General features: G+C 60.3%; 2 protein-coding genes across 2 annotated transcripts; one reads left to right on the forward strand and one right to left on the reverse strand.

The window, feature by feature from the left end:
• Positions 1 to 21: 21 nt before the first annotated feature.
• Positions 22 to 4351, forward strand: FAM50A (family with sequence similarity 50, member A). Its single transcript, XM_012734464.1, has 13 exons — positions 22 to 141; positions 473 to 689; positions 781 to 880; positions 1116 to 1258; positions 2700 to 2776; positions 2885 to 2951; positions 3080 to 3141; positions 3307 to 3383; positions 3598 to 3652; positions 3770 to 3818; positions 3902 to 3972; positions 4058 to 4168; positions 4259 to 4351. The coding sequence occupies exons 1-13, from the start codon at positions 22 to 24 to the stop codon at positions 4265 to 4267; spliced, it is 1158 nt and encodes a 385-aa protein (XP_012589918.1). The 3' UTR covers positions 4268 to 4351.
• A 2350-nt stretch (positions 4352 to 6701) lies between these two features.
• On the reverse strand, positions 6702 to 8270 carry LOC101622706 (plexin-A3-like). Its single transcript, XM_004695194.1, has 6 exons — positions 8160 to 8270; positions 7684 to 7918; positions 7444 to 7586; positions 7072 to 7328; positions 6894 to 6960; positions 6702 to 6818 (listed from the first exon to the last, which is right to left on the reverse strand). The coding sequence occupies exons 1-6, from the start codon at positions 8268 to 8270 to the stop codon at positions 6702 to 6704; spliced, it is 930 nt and encodes a 309-aa protein (XP_004695251.1).
• Between the last annotated feature and the right edge of the window lie 3582 nt (positions 8271 to 11852).

Below are 11852 nucleotides of genomic sequence, written 5' to 3' on the forward strand. Positions count from 1 at the left end.
GCCGACCCGCAGCCTCGGCCCATGCGCAGCCCGGGCCCCTTGGAGCCTGGCGCCCAGAGGAAGGCGGGGAGTCCCCGCGTCTGGGAGGGCTTCAGCGAGTGGCCAGCGGCGGTGGCAGTCGGGATAGGGGCAGCGCTCCACGTGCGTCTCTGGGGGAGACTTGTGGCCAGAGCAGGCTGCCCTTAGGTGCGCGTGGCTGCCGGCCTCAGGGGCTCGGTGCAGACTGGGCATCCGGAGCCCCTTTTTCTGCTGGCTACCTCCTTTGCAGGCTGCAGGCTGGAGCGCGCACGGTGGTGCGGCCGGCCCAGCCCTCTTTTGCCTGTCACTCAGCGTGCGTGTCCAGCGCCTCAGCTCACAGGCTGGGTGTGCAGAAGTTCGAGGCAGCCAGGGCCGGTGGCTCCAGGCTCGGAAGGGGCTTGGCCCCTCCAGCCCCTGGGCGGGAAACACCCCTGAGGCCCCTCCGTGTTGGCAGCATCAGCCTCACAGCCTGAGGGCACCTCCTGTCAACGGCCAGTCCCTCCTGAGGGCACTGCAGGGAGTCGGGCGGTCTGGGGGCAGAAGCCAGGCCCCTGCGCGCTGCCCACTGCCATGCCCCCGCCAACAGGAGAACATCATGAAGTCCAACATCGACAAGAAGTTCTCCGCGCACTACGATGCAGTGGAGGCGGAGCTCAAGTCCAGCACCGTGGGTGAGCAGACCCGCCTGCCGCCCTCCCCCGGCCTGGAGGTCTGTGCTGTGCTGCCTGGGGACTGACATGTCCAGCGCATCTCACCGTGCAGGTCTCGTGACCCTGAATGACATGAAGGCCAAGCAGGAGGCGCTGGTGAAGGAGCGGGAGAAGCAGCTGGCCAAGAGGGAGCAGTCGAAGGAACTGCAGCTGTGAGCCCCCGCCGAAGCCCCCCCTCCCCCCCCCCGCCCCGCACTGTGCCGGCTGCTCCCCTGTGACGCCAGCAAGCCTCATCTGCGCCCCGCCCTGCCCCGGGCACTGGCAGCAGCCCCCACCCGGCCATCCCTCTCTGACCCCTCATGTCCTTCTTGGCCTGTGCAGTCACCGCAGCCCAGGCCTGCGGGCAGCTTTGGGTGCTGCTCCCTAACCCCTCTTCTGTCTTGGCAGGAAACTAGAGAAATTGCGAGAGAAAGAGCGCAAAAAAGAGGCCAAGCGGAAGATTTCCAGCCTGTCCTTCACCCTGGAGGAAGAGGAGGAGGCAGGCGAGGAGGAGGAGGAGGCCGTGGAAGAGGAGGAGCTGGAGAGGGAAGGTGAGGACAGACTCAGAGTTCAGTCCACAAGGCTCTGCCCCTGCCCTGTGGCCCCTGCCCTGTGTCCCCTGCCCACCCTCCTGCAGGTCCAGGGGCTCAGGCCCTCGGGCCAGCGGCTGCCACGGCCAGACTGGGGCTGACCCAGAAGAGCCCAGGAGCTGGGCGGGGAGGGGGGGAGGACAGACTGGAGCTGGCGGGACTTCCTGTGACGATGGAAGCACCTGTGTGGGCGCCAGCGGCCGGGTTGCATGGCGCCTGGGGCAGGGTGGTCAGCTGGCGGGCAAGCAAGCAGAAGCAAGCACCACCCTCTTTCTGGAGTCCCCCAGGAGCTCAGGGAAGCACCCCAGATGCACGTGGGTGGGTCCCCGAGGAAGGGAGGGTTTTGCCAGCAACAGGGCGGGGGCAGATGCACCCTGAGGCAGGGGCTTGGTTGGAGGACCGGGCCACGCTGGCTGGGGCAGCTTTGGCAGCGCCACCGCGGCAGGAGCCTGGGAGCGCGCGCCGTGTGTCGGTGTGCCAGGGCTGCCATCTCGGACACGCGGGTCCAGAGGGAGGCCTGGTGGGTGCCTGTGTGCCCTGGAAGGGTTGTTGTAGGGCTGGGTCTTGCGACCCCGGCTTGGCAGTTCAGTGGGTCTCTGGCGCAGTCTGGCTCAGGGAGCCCCACCCTGGGGCCACAAGGGTCACTTGAGGCCAGTCTGCTGGGCTCACGCTTCCCAAAAGAGCAGTTCAGGGGTGGAGGGCTCAGGCAGCTGAACTTCTAGGGGGCCTGCACATCCTAACCCTACCGAGGCGATCTCTGCCACTGGCACACTCGTTCTCTCTTGAATTGACAACGGCGTCTTCCACAGACAACGCACCAGCGAAGGCGTGGTTTCAGTAGCTGACGCGGCACGAGCTGGCTCTTGTCTCTAATTCGATGACTGTCTGGCCAAACACCCCTCAGATAGTGGCTGTGCAGAGCCCCTCGTCACTCGTTCATCCATGTCCCGTTTGAGGAAGCTGGGTCTTGGCACCGACCAGGCTAGCCGGCCTGGCCTGCGCTTGTCCTTGCTGCTGGCTCCCGTGCTGGTAGCTGTGGGACTTGGGGCTTCAGTCCCTCACCCCGGAGAGAGGCAGGTCCTGCCCTCCGGCTGTCGTGAACATAGGCTGGGTGCCGGTTCTGTGACCAGGCCGAGCCCCAAGCCTGAGGACACGCTTTGGGCCCCTATGCTTGGGCCCGGGGCCTTGATGTGCTTCTGGCTGCTGGAGCTGGAACGCTGTCTCCTGTCTCTGTGCAAGTGCTGACAGTGGACACCGAGGCAGCAGTGTCTCTTGGGTTTCTGTGGGTGCCGTGAGGAGCCAGGATGGTCCAGGAAGCCTCCGAGGAGGTGGGTTTGGACTGAGAACTGAGCAGCAGAGGGCGGACTACACTGCTGCTGACCACTGCTTGCTTCCACCGCAGAGGTCACCACAAAGAAGAGGAAATTGGGGAAGAACCCAGATGTGGACACCAGCTTCCTGCCTGACCGAGACCGCGAGGTAAATGAGACTCTGACCTTGACCCAGCCCTGCCAAGGCTGTTGCTCAGCACCTGGCGTCCTGGTGCCCCCCGCGCGAGCCCTGGCGTCCCCCCTTGTCCTCTCCCAGGAAGAAGAGAACCGGCTCCGGGAGGAGCTGCGGCAGGAGTGGGAGGCCAAACAGGAAAAGATCAAGAGTGAGCATGCGGAGGGGCCGCTGGCGCTGGGGCCAGGCCTTGGGGACGGGGCAGTGCTCCAAGCCCGGGGGGCTGGCGGCGTGGCGGTCCTCTCGAGCTGGAAGCCCTGAGGCGGCTCTTCTCCGCAGGCGAGGAGATCGAGATCACCTTCAGCTACTGGGACGGCTCGGGCCACCGGCGGACCGTCAAGGTAGGCGGGCAGGGCGGGCCTGGGCCTCTGCTCCGCCCCGGGCGCGTGCCCTGGGATTCTGTGGGCAGGAGCTTGCGGGCTGCCCTTGGGACATCCACGGGGAGACCCCGAAGGTGGTGCACCTCAGTCCCCTCCCAGTTTCCATGTTGGGGTGTCCATTCACAGATGAAGAAGGGCAACACGATGCAGCAGTTCCTGCAGAAGGCGCTCGAGATCCTGCGCAAGGACTTCAGTGAGCTCAGGTAGCGCCGAGCCCCCGGGTGAGCGCAGCGCTTGCTGGGTGCTAGCTCCTGGGGGCTCCTTCCTGCCCCTGCCTGCTCTGCGCTCTTCTGCCCTGAGGAGGCATTGGGGCTTGGGCCCCAAGCGCCCCCAACATCATGAACTGCCACCTGCAGTCCCAGGGCCGGTGTGCAGCCGGCAGCCCCGGCAGCCCCGCAGCCCCCGCCTTCTCTGCAGGTCAGCGGGGGTGGAGCAGCTCATGTACATCAAGGAGGACCTGATCATCCCCCACGTGAGTGCTGGCATGGGCAGAGCGGGAGCCCGGGCCTGGGCTGGGGGCGGCCGCCCGTGGACAGGCAGTGGGGGGCCAAGATGGCCCCTCAGCTGCCTTCGCTTCCTCTGCTGCCAGCACCACAGCTTCTACGACTTCATCGTCACCAAGGCCCGAGGGAAGAGTGGTGAGTGAGCCTGGCACTGCCCCCAGCCCGCCCCACAGGCAGGCCGTGCACCGTGCCAGGTGGGACGCCGCTCTCCCCCGCAGGGCCGCTCTTTAACTTTGACGTCCACGACGACGTGCGGCTACTGAGCGACGCCACCGTGGAGAAGGACGAGGTAGGGCCAGGCCGGGCTGGCCCGGGCCGGGGGCGAGGAGGGGCAAGACCTGAGCGGCGCCCCTGCCCTCCTGCACCCTCCGCAGTCGCACGCGGGCAAGGTGGTGCTGCGGAGCTGGTACGAGAAGAATAAGCACATCTTCCCCGCCAGCCGCTGGGAGCCCTACGACCCGGAGAAGAAGTGGGACAAGTACACGGTGAGGAGGCGGCCTTGGGGTGGCGGCAGCGGCCGGGCTCTGCGGGGGGCCTGCTCAGCCCAGCGGTTCTCTGCCCTCGGCCTCGCCCAGATCCGGTGAGCAGGTGGCGCTCGGCCCGGCTCTCCAGCCCCCTCGTGTCTCCGAACTGTGGGTGCCAGGCTCCTGTGATGTGCCAGCCGAGGAGGAGAGCAGGACTGATCCCCACCCTTGGCGCTGCTGTTCTCAGCACTCGTCTCATGATAAAAAAGGTCTCCGTTGGAGCTAGAGCGACTGTGTGGCTTCGTTTTTTCTAAAAATGCAACACTTTTCTGTTAGATAAAATTCATAGAAAGTAAAATGCGCCGTTTCGACCATTTCAAAGTCCAGAACCCAGGCAGTTCGTATATTCACAGGTGTGTGATCACAAGCTGTAGTTCCAGAACATTCCATCACCCCCAAAGGAAGCCCGCCCCATGAGCAGTCTCCTTTCTCTCCCTCCAGCCCTATGCACCCGACTTCTGTGACTGCACTCGCCTATTCTGAATCAGTGTTTCTGATCTTGTGTCTGCCAGGGCTGGGAGCTTGGAGGGGTACTGGGCAAAACCAGGAGTCTCTGCAGGCAGGGGGCATTGCAACCCACTCAGCCACGGGCAGGGCCAGCCGTCCCTGCAGCCGGCCGGCCTCCACTGGCGCCCACACTCATTGCGATTCTTCACCGTGGGTGCCCGTCCTACGGGATGGGGGCGTCCCTTCCCTGCCTCCCTCCCATGTACTTAGGCTCCTCTCTTGTTTCCCGGATGCTCCAGGGTTCTGCGTTCTGAACACGGCTTCGCAAACCTGCCCTAGACCTTGCTCTGGGCCCTTCTTGACACATACTCCCAGTGCCTGCGGTCCCGGTGGGCCATCCTCCTTGGCCCGCCACTCACTGTGCAGGGGCATTGTGGCTTGCGGTGGCTGCTGCTCCCCAGCCTCCATCCCACCTCAGCAACCAGTTCCTATTCCCCTTGGGTAAACTGAGGCAGGTGGGCCCAGCTCCAATTGGCCAAGGAAGGAAAACTGAGGTCTCCTTGCCTGGGAGAGGCCAGGGAACACTCCACGCTGCCAGGTGGACTGGCCCACGCTGGCAGGTGCATAGACCGGAGGGTAGTGAAGGCCAGGGTTTAGCTGGGTGTGGGGACTTGCGTCTCCCAATGGCATTCATCTGCACCCTTCAGGCCTGGCTGGAAGCTGGGAGCACTCAAGACTTCTGGGTCCTGTGTCTGGGTTCATGGGGAGGAGGGTCGAGTAGGCCAGACCACCTTGGGGTGGCCAGGCCTGACCCCACGCCCCAGAGAACTTCAATGCGGCCTTCTGTTGTGTTCTGGGAACCCTGGGGTCCATTGTCTGGCATCTGCACCAAGCCCCTCCTGCCCTCTGAAAAGCGACCAGAACAGGCTTCCTGATAGCACATGTCTTCCAGGGGAACTGACTTTGACCCTGTACCTTCTGGAGAACAAGTTCCTTGAAAGCTGAATTCTGGGTTCTAGCAGGGAACGACCTGGTTTCTAGAGGAGCCTGACCCCCTAGGAGGCTGCGGGTGGGAAGGTCCCAAAGGGGTTGGGGAGTGTCCGGGAAGGAGAACCACACTTCCTTGAACCCAGGAGGGAGGGGAAAGGCTGTGCTGTGGCTACCTGAAAGGGGAGTCTGGCCTAAGTCGGCACCAGGTCAGTGTGCATAAGTGTCCAGCCTCCCCACAGAGGCTTGCTCCTTCGAATGTGTGAACCTTGGTGGGGTGGGGGCTTGAGTGGCTGCAGAGATGCTGAGGACAGGTGCTGTCCAGTTTTTCTAAGAGCCAGGACAGGCCTGCGCCAGCCATGTCCTGAAGACAGGAAGGCCAGTCTTACCCGTGCTTGTTCTGTGTGTGTGTGCATGCATGCATGTCTGTGTATTATAAAACAAGGAAACAAGAAGTGAACGAGCAAGACGAGACCTTCCTGGCACAGTGACATTGAAGCTGACGTCTGAACAAGCACAAGTCAGCCGTTCCTAAATGGGCACTTAGTAATTCACTACATCATGCAACAGCCACCTCTGTCTATTTCCAGAATATTCCCCATCTCAAAGAGCCCATTCGTGAAACAGGCTTTCCCCAGTCCCTTATAGTCATGAATCTCCTGTCTATATGTATACCTCTTCTGGAAGTTTCACGAAATCAAATCAACAGAATTTAGCAAAAAGCTAAAATAGACGTGACCTAAGTGTATTTTATGTGAATGAGAGCAACACCTAAATGCATCCTGGGTCTCAGGCAAGGGAAGCTGACAACCCAGCAGAGACCGGGATGCCACTTGGTAGGTTGGGTTGTCCTGGCAGGTGGCCACCTGCCTGGAATGAGCCGAGGGCACATGTACTGGTCATGTCGCTGTCCCACTGCTAGCTAAGTGCTTGTGTAGCGGAGTTGGAGCAAGAGGAATCAGCTCGCACATCAGGATGGCAAGCACCAAGGGGCCACTCCACACACCTCCGGCACGCTTCTCAGCTCTCCATCGACTGCGCATTCCTCGGCCCTTCATCTTCATTTGTCCTCGCTCAGCGAGTAGCGCGCCTCGCCAGTGATGGCGTCGATGGGGCCCTTCTCCATCTGCTGCTTGATGGCGCAGTAGAGCAGGAAGAGCGGCTCCCCGGCGCACTCCTGCAGGCAGGGGGCAGGCGCACAGCTCGCGCCCGCCCCGCGGCGCCCCTCCCACGCCGCCCCCCCCCCACGCACCTTCAGGAACTTATGAAGCAGGAACGTGAACCAGTTGGTGAGCATCTTCTCAGCCACCGACTCGGTCCTAGGCCCAGAGGCAGGCGGCCAGGTCAGGGTGGGGAGGGGCCGGCGGCCTCCGGGCGGGGCGGGGCCCGGGCGGGCCAGGGGCAGCGGGCAGAAGACCAGAAGACGCTACCTGCGGAGCAGCAGCTTCGGGTGGTTTTTGCTCTCCAGGTTCTTCTCGATGAGGTCGGCCAGCAGCTGCTTGAGCAGCCCCGTGGCGTAGTCGAGGCGACTCTGCAGGGCCACCATGGTGAGCGAGGCCACGGTGCCGCGGTCGCGCATGGAGAAGCTGCTCTGGGCCTCCAGCGTGTGGATGAAGGTGAGGACGAAGGCTCGGCTGTGCAGCAGCTGCCCGAAGAGGCGCAGGGCCTTCTCGACGTTGGGGGGTGTCTGTGGGGACAGCGAGCCTCAGCGGGTAGGGCTGTGGCCTCGGGGGTGATGGGGCGCAGGCAGGCAGGCAGGCAGGCAGGCCGGCAGGCCGGCAGGCCGGCAGGCCGTGGCTCACGTCCAGCTCCTTGAGCACCGGATGGGCCTCGATGCCTGGGAAGAGCACGCGCACGGCGTAGGTCCGGTAGTCCAGGAAGGGGGTCTGCACCCCGGCCATGTGGTTGGTTAACTCGTTGATGTCCGTCTGCAGCTCAGCAAAGGCTGGGGAGGGCCGGGGATGGACCGTGAGCCGGGCAGGAGGCGTGCGGCCCCCAGCGCCACCCCCCCCAGCTTCACACCACACCCCCGCCCCGGGCACCTTCCTTGCACTCCAGAGCCACCCGGGACTCCAGGTTGTCCATCTGCAGCTGGAGCCGCCTGAGCGTGCGGTCCGCGTCCTGCGTCTTCCGCTTGTACGCCACCAGCACGGCGGTGATGGCCAGCAGCAGGAGCCCGCCCCCCGCCGCCAGCCCCGCCAGGGCCGGCAGCGTCAGGGCCCGCTCCGCCGTGATGTGCAGGGTGCCCAGCCAGAACTCCAGGCCGCCCACCAGCACCTGCGGGGACAGGTGCGTGCGTGACCCCCACACCCGCCCCAAGCGGCATTGGTGCCACCCCGCAGGGGCCCGCTGCAGTGATGCTGGGCATCGAGGTGGATAATTAACAGGAGGAGCACTGATAACGTGCATTACTTAACACAGCTGGGGCCACAGATGCCCCGCCAGAAAGCTGCTGAGGAGTAAGTGGCAGGCAGAGGCCCCAGAGTGGGGCTGGAGCCTCCGGTGCGCCTGCTCTTACTTCCTCAGGAGTGGCCACCGCGCTCTCCACAGTGGCTGCAGCAATGACCCCTTCCCACCCTCCTCCCTGGTTCTTGCCATCACATGACAGCCGTTCTGCACGCCAGGCCATGTCTGGAAGTTTTGACAAGCCAGTCCCTAATAATGAGTGGCAAGCAGGGATTTTTTTTTTGTCTGTGGACTGCCTGTATGTTTCCTTGAGAGAAGTGTCTGTTCAGCTACTTATTTCGTAAGTGGGTGGTCTGTTTTTTTTTTTTTTTTGCTGATGGAATACTATGCAGCCACAAGCAATGATGAAATCCCAGATGTGCACCAACACACATGGTCCTAGAAGGGATTATGCTCAGTGAGCTGAGGGATGAAATGTGTGGTGACAGATGGGCTTTGGGGACAAGCGTAGAGTAGCACATGCAGATGTCGAGAGATACGTGTGTTCACCTGAAACATCTAGGGGCTATAAGCGAATCTTACTTAAAGGAAAACAAAAGGAATAATGATGACAAAAACTCAAGCTAAAGGAAATAGAAAGGCCAGAAGGTGCCCTGGCCGGAGCGGCTAGGCAGGGCATGCAGGCACTGGCAGTACCCTCAAAGCGTCCACGTTTGGGAAAGGAAGAGGTGAACTTACCTCTCTCCACAAATGGCACAATCCTGTATGTCCAATTGTCGGAGACCAGCTCCAACTTTTGAGGTGTCTGGAGGCAACACAGGCAGGACCCTAAGATGGGAAGGCGTCGTCGGCGTGTGGAGATTCCAAGAGGGGGAGAGGAGTGGGTGCGAGGAAGACACGACACGGGGACTTGGAGTTGGGTGCAAATCTTCCTGCTCTGCCTTCAGCAGAGGTTTATTTTATACATTTCCAGCAGGCAGGGGGATGGCGTTAGCATACGAAAGGGGTTAAGATCACAATCACCTTTTTTCTGAGAATGGTCTGGGGTCGCAGGAAGAGGAAATTTCTTGCTAATCAAGTTTGGAAAAGTTCTTTGAAGAAACTCACTAAAAGGTTTTAAGTAAGTTTCCTACTTTGAGGAAACTTGCTAAAAGATTTTAAGTAAGTTTCCTTGAGGTCCAGACAGTAGAAAGTGTAATTTGTTCTAAATAGGAGACATGGGTGAATTTCCTTATCTAAAGACTAGATAGTAGAACCCTGAAAGACTAGCCAGAAAGACTTTTGTGGATTGCTTTGAAATGTAGCAGGTAAAAAACTTGACTAGCTCTAAAACAGGCAACCTGGATGGATTTCCACATCTAAAGCCAGACAGTAGGAAGTTTGAGTAATTCTTTTAGAAGCTGAATAGAAGGCTAGGTGAGATAGCAGAATGGTAAGATTTGGGTTTTCCTCCATCAAGCAGTGAGAGACTTTGCAGAAACAGCCCTTTTGCTTTTATTGATCAGCCAGTTGTCAAGTCACTTTTGACTTCAGAGGGATTTCTCACCCTGGTGCAGTGCTTGCTTGTCAGGGCAGGCAGGCCTTATGCGGCTGAGGCAATCCAATTGTAGGCTGAAGGTTGCTCAGAATATTTTGATATTACGATTATACAAAAAAGGGAGGTCATAACACAAGTTAGCATGGAAAGTCTGATCTTTCAGAGCTTTTCCCGAGCTACCCGGAATCTGTCAGACGATAGCCGTCGCATAGCTTGTGTCATCCAATACTTTTGATACTATTTTCGAAGATTTATTTTTATTGATGATGCATACAAGGTCTGGGGTGCACACCAGAAGTGTGGGGGGAAGGGTGAGAGCATCCTCCAGAGACAGAGCGGGGAGTGAAGCAGGCGGATCCTCTGAAACCCCCTGCTGAAGGGGCAGGGGAACACAGGAGGGGTCTGCTCTGCCTTGGGGTCACCTCTGCAGCGGGGACTGAATTGGTGCTGCAGGGCTGCGGTAGCTTGCTAGTGCTGACCGAATCCCTGCGTTGCCAGGGAGGCCCCCAAATCTTAAGAATTCCTGTGAAACTCCATTAGGGTCGATAAATGAATGCAGTGCGGTTGAGGGGTAAAAGGTCACTATAAAAGAAAAATGTGAAATGAAATTTAGAAACCAATTTCATTTCAGGAGTATTAACCACACATTAGAAATCAACTTAATAAGAGACATGGAGAAGTCGCACACTGGCCACTGCAAAACAGCACTGGAAGAGAATAAAGAAGACATGAGTCAATGGAGAGACACTTGATTCGAATTTCTACTTTTCTGGGAAGCTTCAACTTCTACTCTGTCAAAGATCTAAGTTTTACGTGGAAGAATTGGGGAACAGGCCAGAGGTGCAGGGGGTGAGGGTGAGAGGACCCCCCCAGAGACAGTGGGGAGCAGCACAGGCGGATCCACTGACACCCACTGCTGAGGGGAGCAGCGGGGCACAGGAGGGGATCGGACTCGGGCAGTCACAGTGATTGCCTGAGACTCAACTCCTAGGCCACCAGGGGGCTACTCTTCAGGATTTCAATAACGAATCTTAAAGTCTTAGTGTCGACACACCTTCACGGCAACACTCAGCTGAGCGCTGGGGAGGAGGGTGCAGGCGCAAGCTGGCAAACACCAACTCCAACATGTAGCATGGCAAGTGCACAGATGAAAAGATGGCGACGCTCCCGCGTTCATCTGCAGAAGCTGACGCCAGTGGCCCCCTGGAACAGCAAAGCCCCGGGGGCAAGGCACAGGATTCAGGCCAGAGCTTTCCGGCTTCAGATTTCCAGTGGCAAAGCCGCAGTCGTCAAGATGCTGTGATAGTGGCGTAAGGACAGACGCAAAGACCAAGGGAACAAAGCTGAGAATCCAGAAAGAAGCCCACACAGTGACTGTTGATTGATTGTGAGGAGGCGCCAAAGCCACTTAGGGCAAGACTCTTCTGCACCACGCAGCATCTGATAAGGGAGCCCGCGCGGCCGGCCGAGGCAGAGCCCCTCCGCTCCACAGGCTTTCCTGGGGTATCCCCGAAGCTGTGCAGCAGCCAGCAAACTCAGGAAGGCGCTGGACATGCATTGTCCGGAGGCTTGGCAAGCACTGGCCAGGATGTGGGAAAACCAGACAGGCCGGCCCTGCCGAGGGAAGTGTGAAATGGTGCGGGTCGGAAAACAGCCTGCCCGCTGCCAGCTCGTCAAACTGTCAAATAGGGAGTCACCCCTTGAGCTAGTAGTGAAGGACTGCACTGGTCGGAGGAGAGCAAAACGTGTCTACACAGAGAGGCCCATGCCGCTGGCGCAGGCAGCGAGATTCACTGCCGCCCATGGCAAAGACTGTCGGGCAGGCCAACTGCCGCAATCCCTGAGGCTGGGCGGCCGCGTGCCCCCGGGCCACCCAGCATCCACGCTGGACCAGGGCAGTGGTGTCTAACCGGGATGCGAGTCAGCCGACAAGTGTGGGTGATGAAACTGTTGGACCTCGCCCGCGGGGTGCGCCCACAGCTTCCCGATGGGACTGGCGGCCACTGACTCTCACACCTGAAACCAGTGACTCTGGGGTAATGTCTCGTCTCCACGAGCAGTGTAAAGACTAGGAGAAAGCTGGCAGTCGACAGGACCCGGCCACAGGAGGGGCCGGCCTGCTCGACCAGGTGTGGGTGGTGCCAGCCCGGAGGCCTAGTGCCAGACCGGCCCTCGCTCCCAGTCGCCGCCGCAGGCGCTCAGTCTTGTGGACCGTCGGCCGGAGCCGCGGGCTTTGGGGAGCCGATTGCAGGTGGCCCGGGGCGCGCC

This window comes from Condylura cristata, unplaced genomic scaffold (genome assembly GCF_000260355.1).
Source record: "Condylura cristata isolate star-nosed mole 26May11 unplaced genomic scaffold, ConCri1.0 scaffold00057, whole genome shotgun sequence".
NCBI classification, from domain to species: Eukaryota; Metazoa; Chordata; class Mammalia; order Eulipotyphla; family Talpidae; genus Condylura; species Condylura cristata.

What these genes read in the sequence shown, in the direction of transcription:
- FAM50A (XM_012734464.1), top strand. Translation starts at nt 22, where the DNA reads ATGCGCAGCCCGGGCCCCTTGGAGCCTGGCGCCCAGAGGAAGGCGGGG. An exon ending in GCTCAAGTCCAGCACCGTGG is followed by an intron (nt 690 to 780) that starts GTGAGCAGACCC and finishes CTCACCGTGCAG; the next exon opens with GTCTCGTGACCCTGAATGAC. An exon ending in CAAACAGGAAAAGATCAAGA is followed by an intron (nt 2,952 to 3,079) that starts GTGAGCATGCGG and finishes TCTTCTCCGCAG; the next exon opens with GCGAGGAGATCGAGATCACC.
- LOC101622706 (XM_004695194.1), bottom strand. Translation starts at nt 8,270, where the DNA reads ATGGCCTGGCGTGCAGAACGGCTGTCATGTGATGGCAAGAACCAGGGA. An exon ending in CCGAAGCTGCTGCTCCGCAG is followed by an intron (nt 6,961 to 7,071) that starts GTAGCGTCTTCT and finishes CTCTGGGCCTAG; the next exon opens with GACCGAGTCGGTGGCTGAGA. An exon ending in TGCTTCATAAGTTCCTGAAG is followed by an intron (nt 6,819 to 6,893) that starts GTGCGTGGGGGG and finishes CCCTGCCTGCAG; the next exon opens with GAGTGCGCCGGGGAGCCGCT.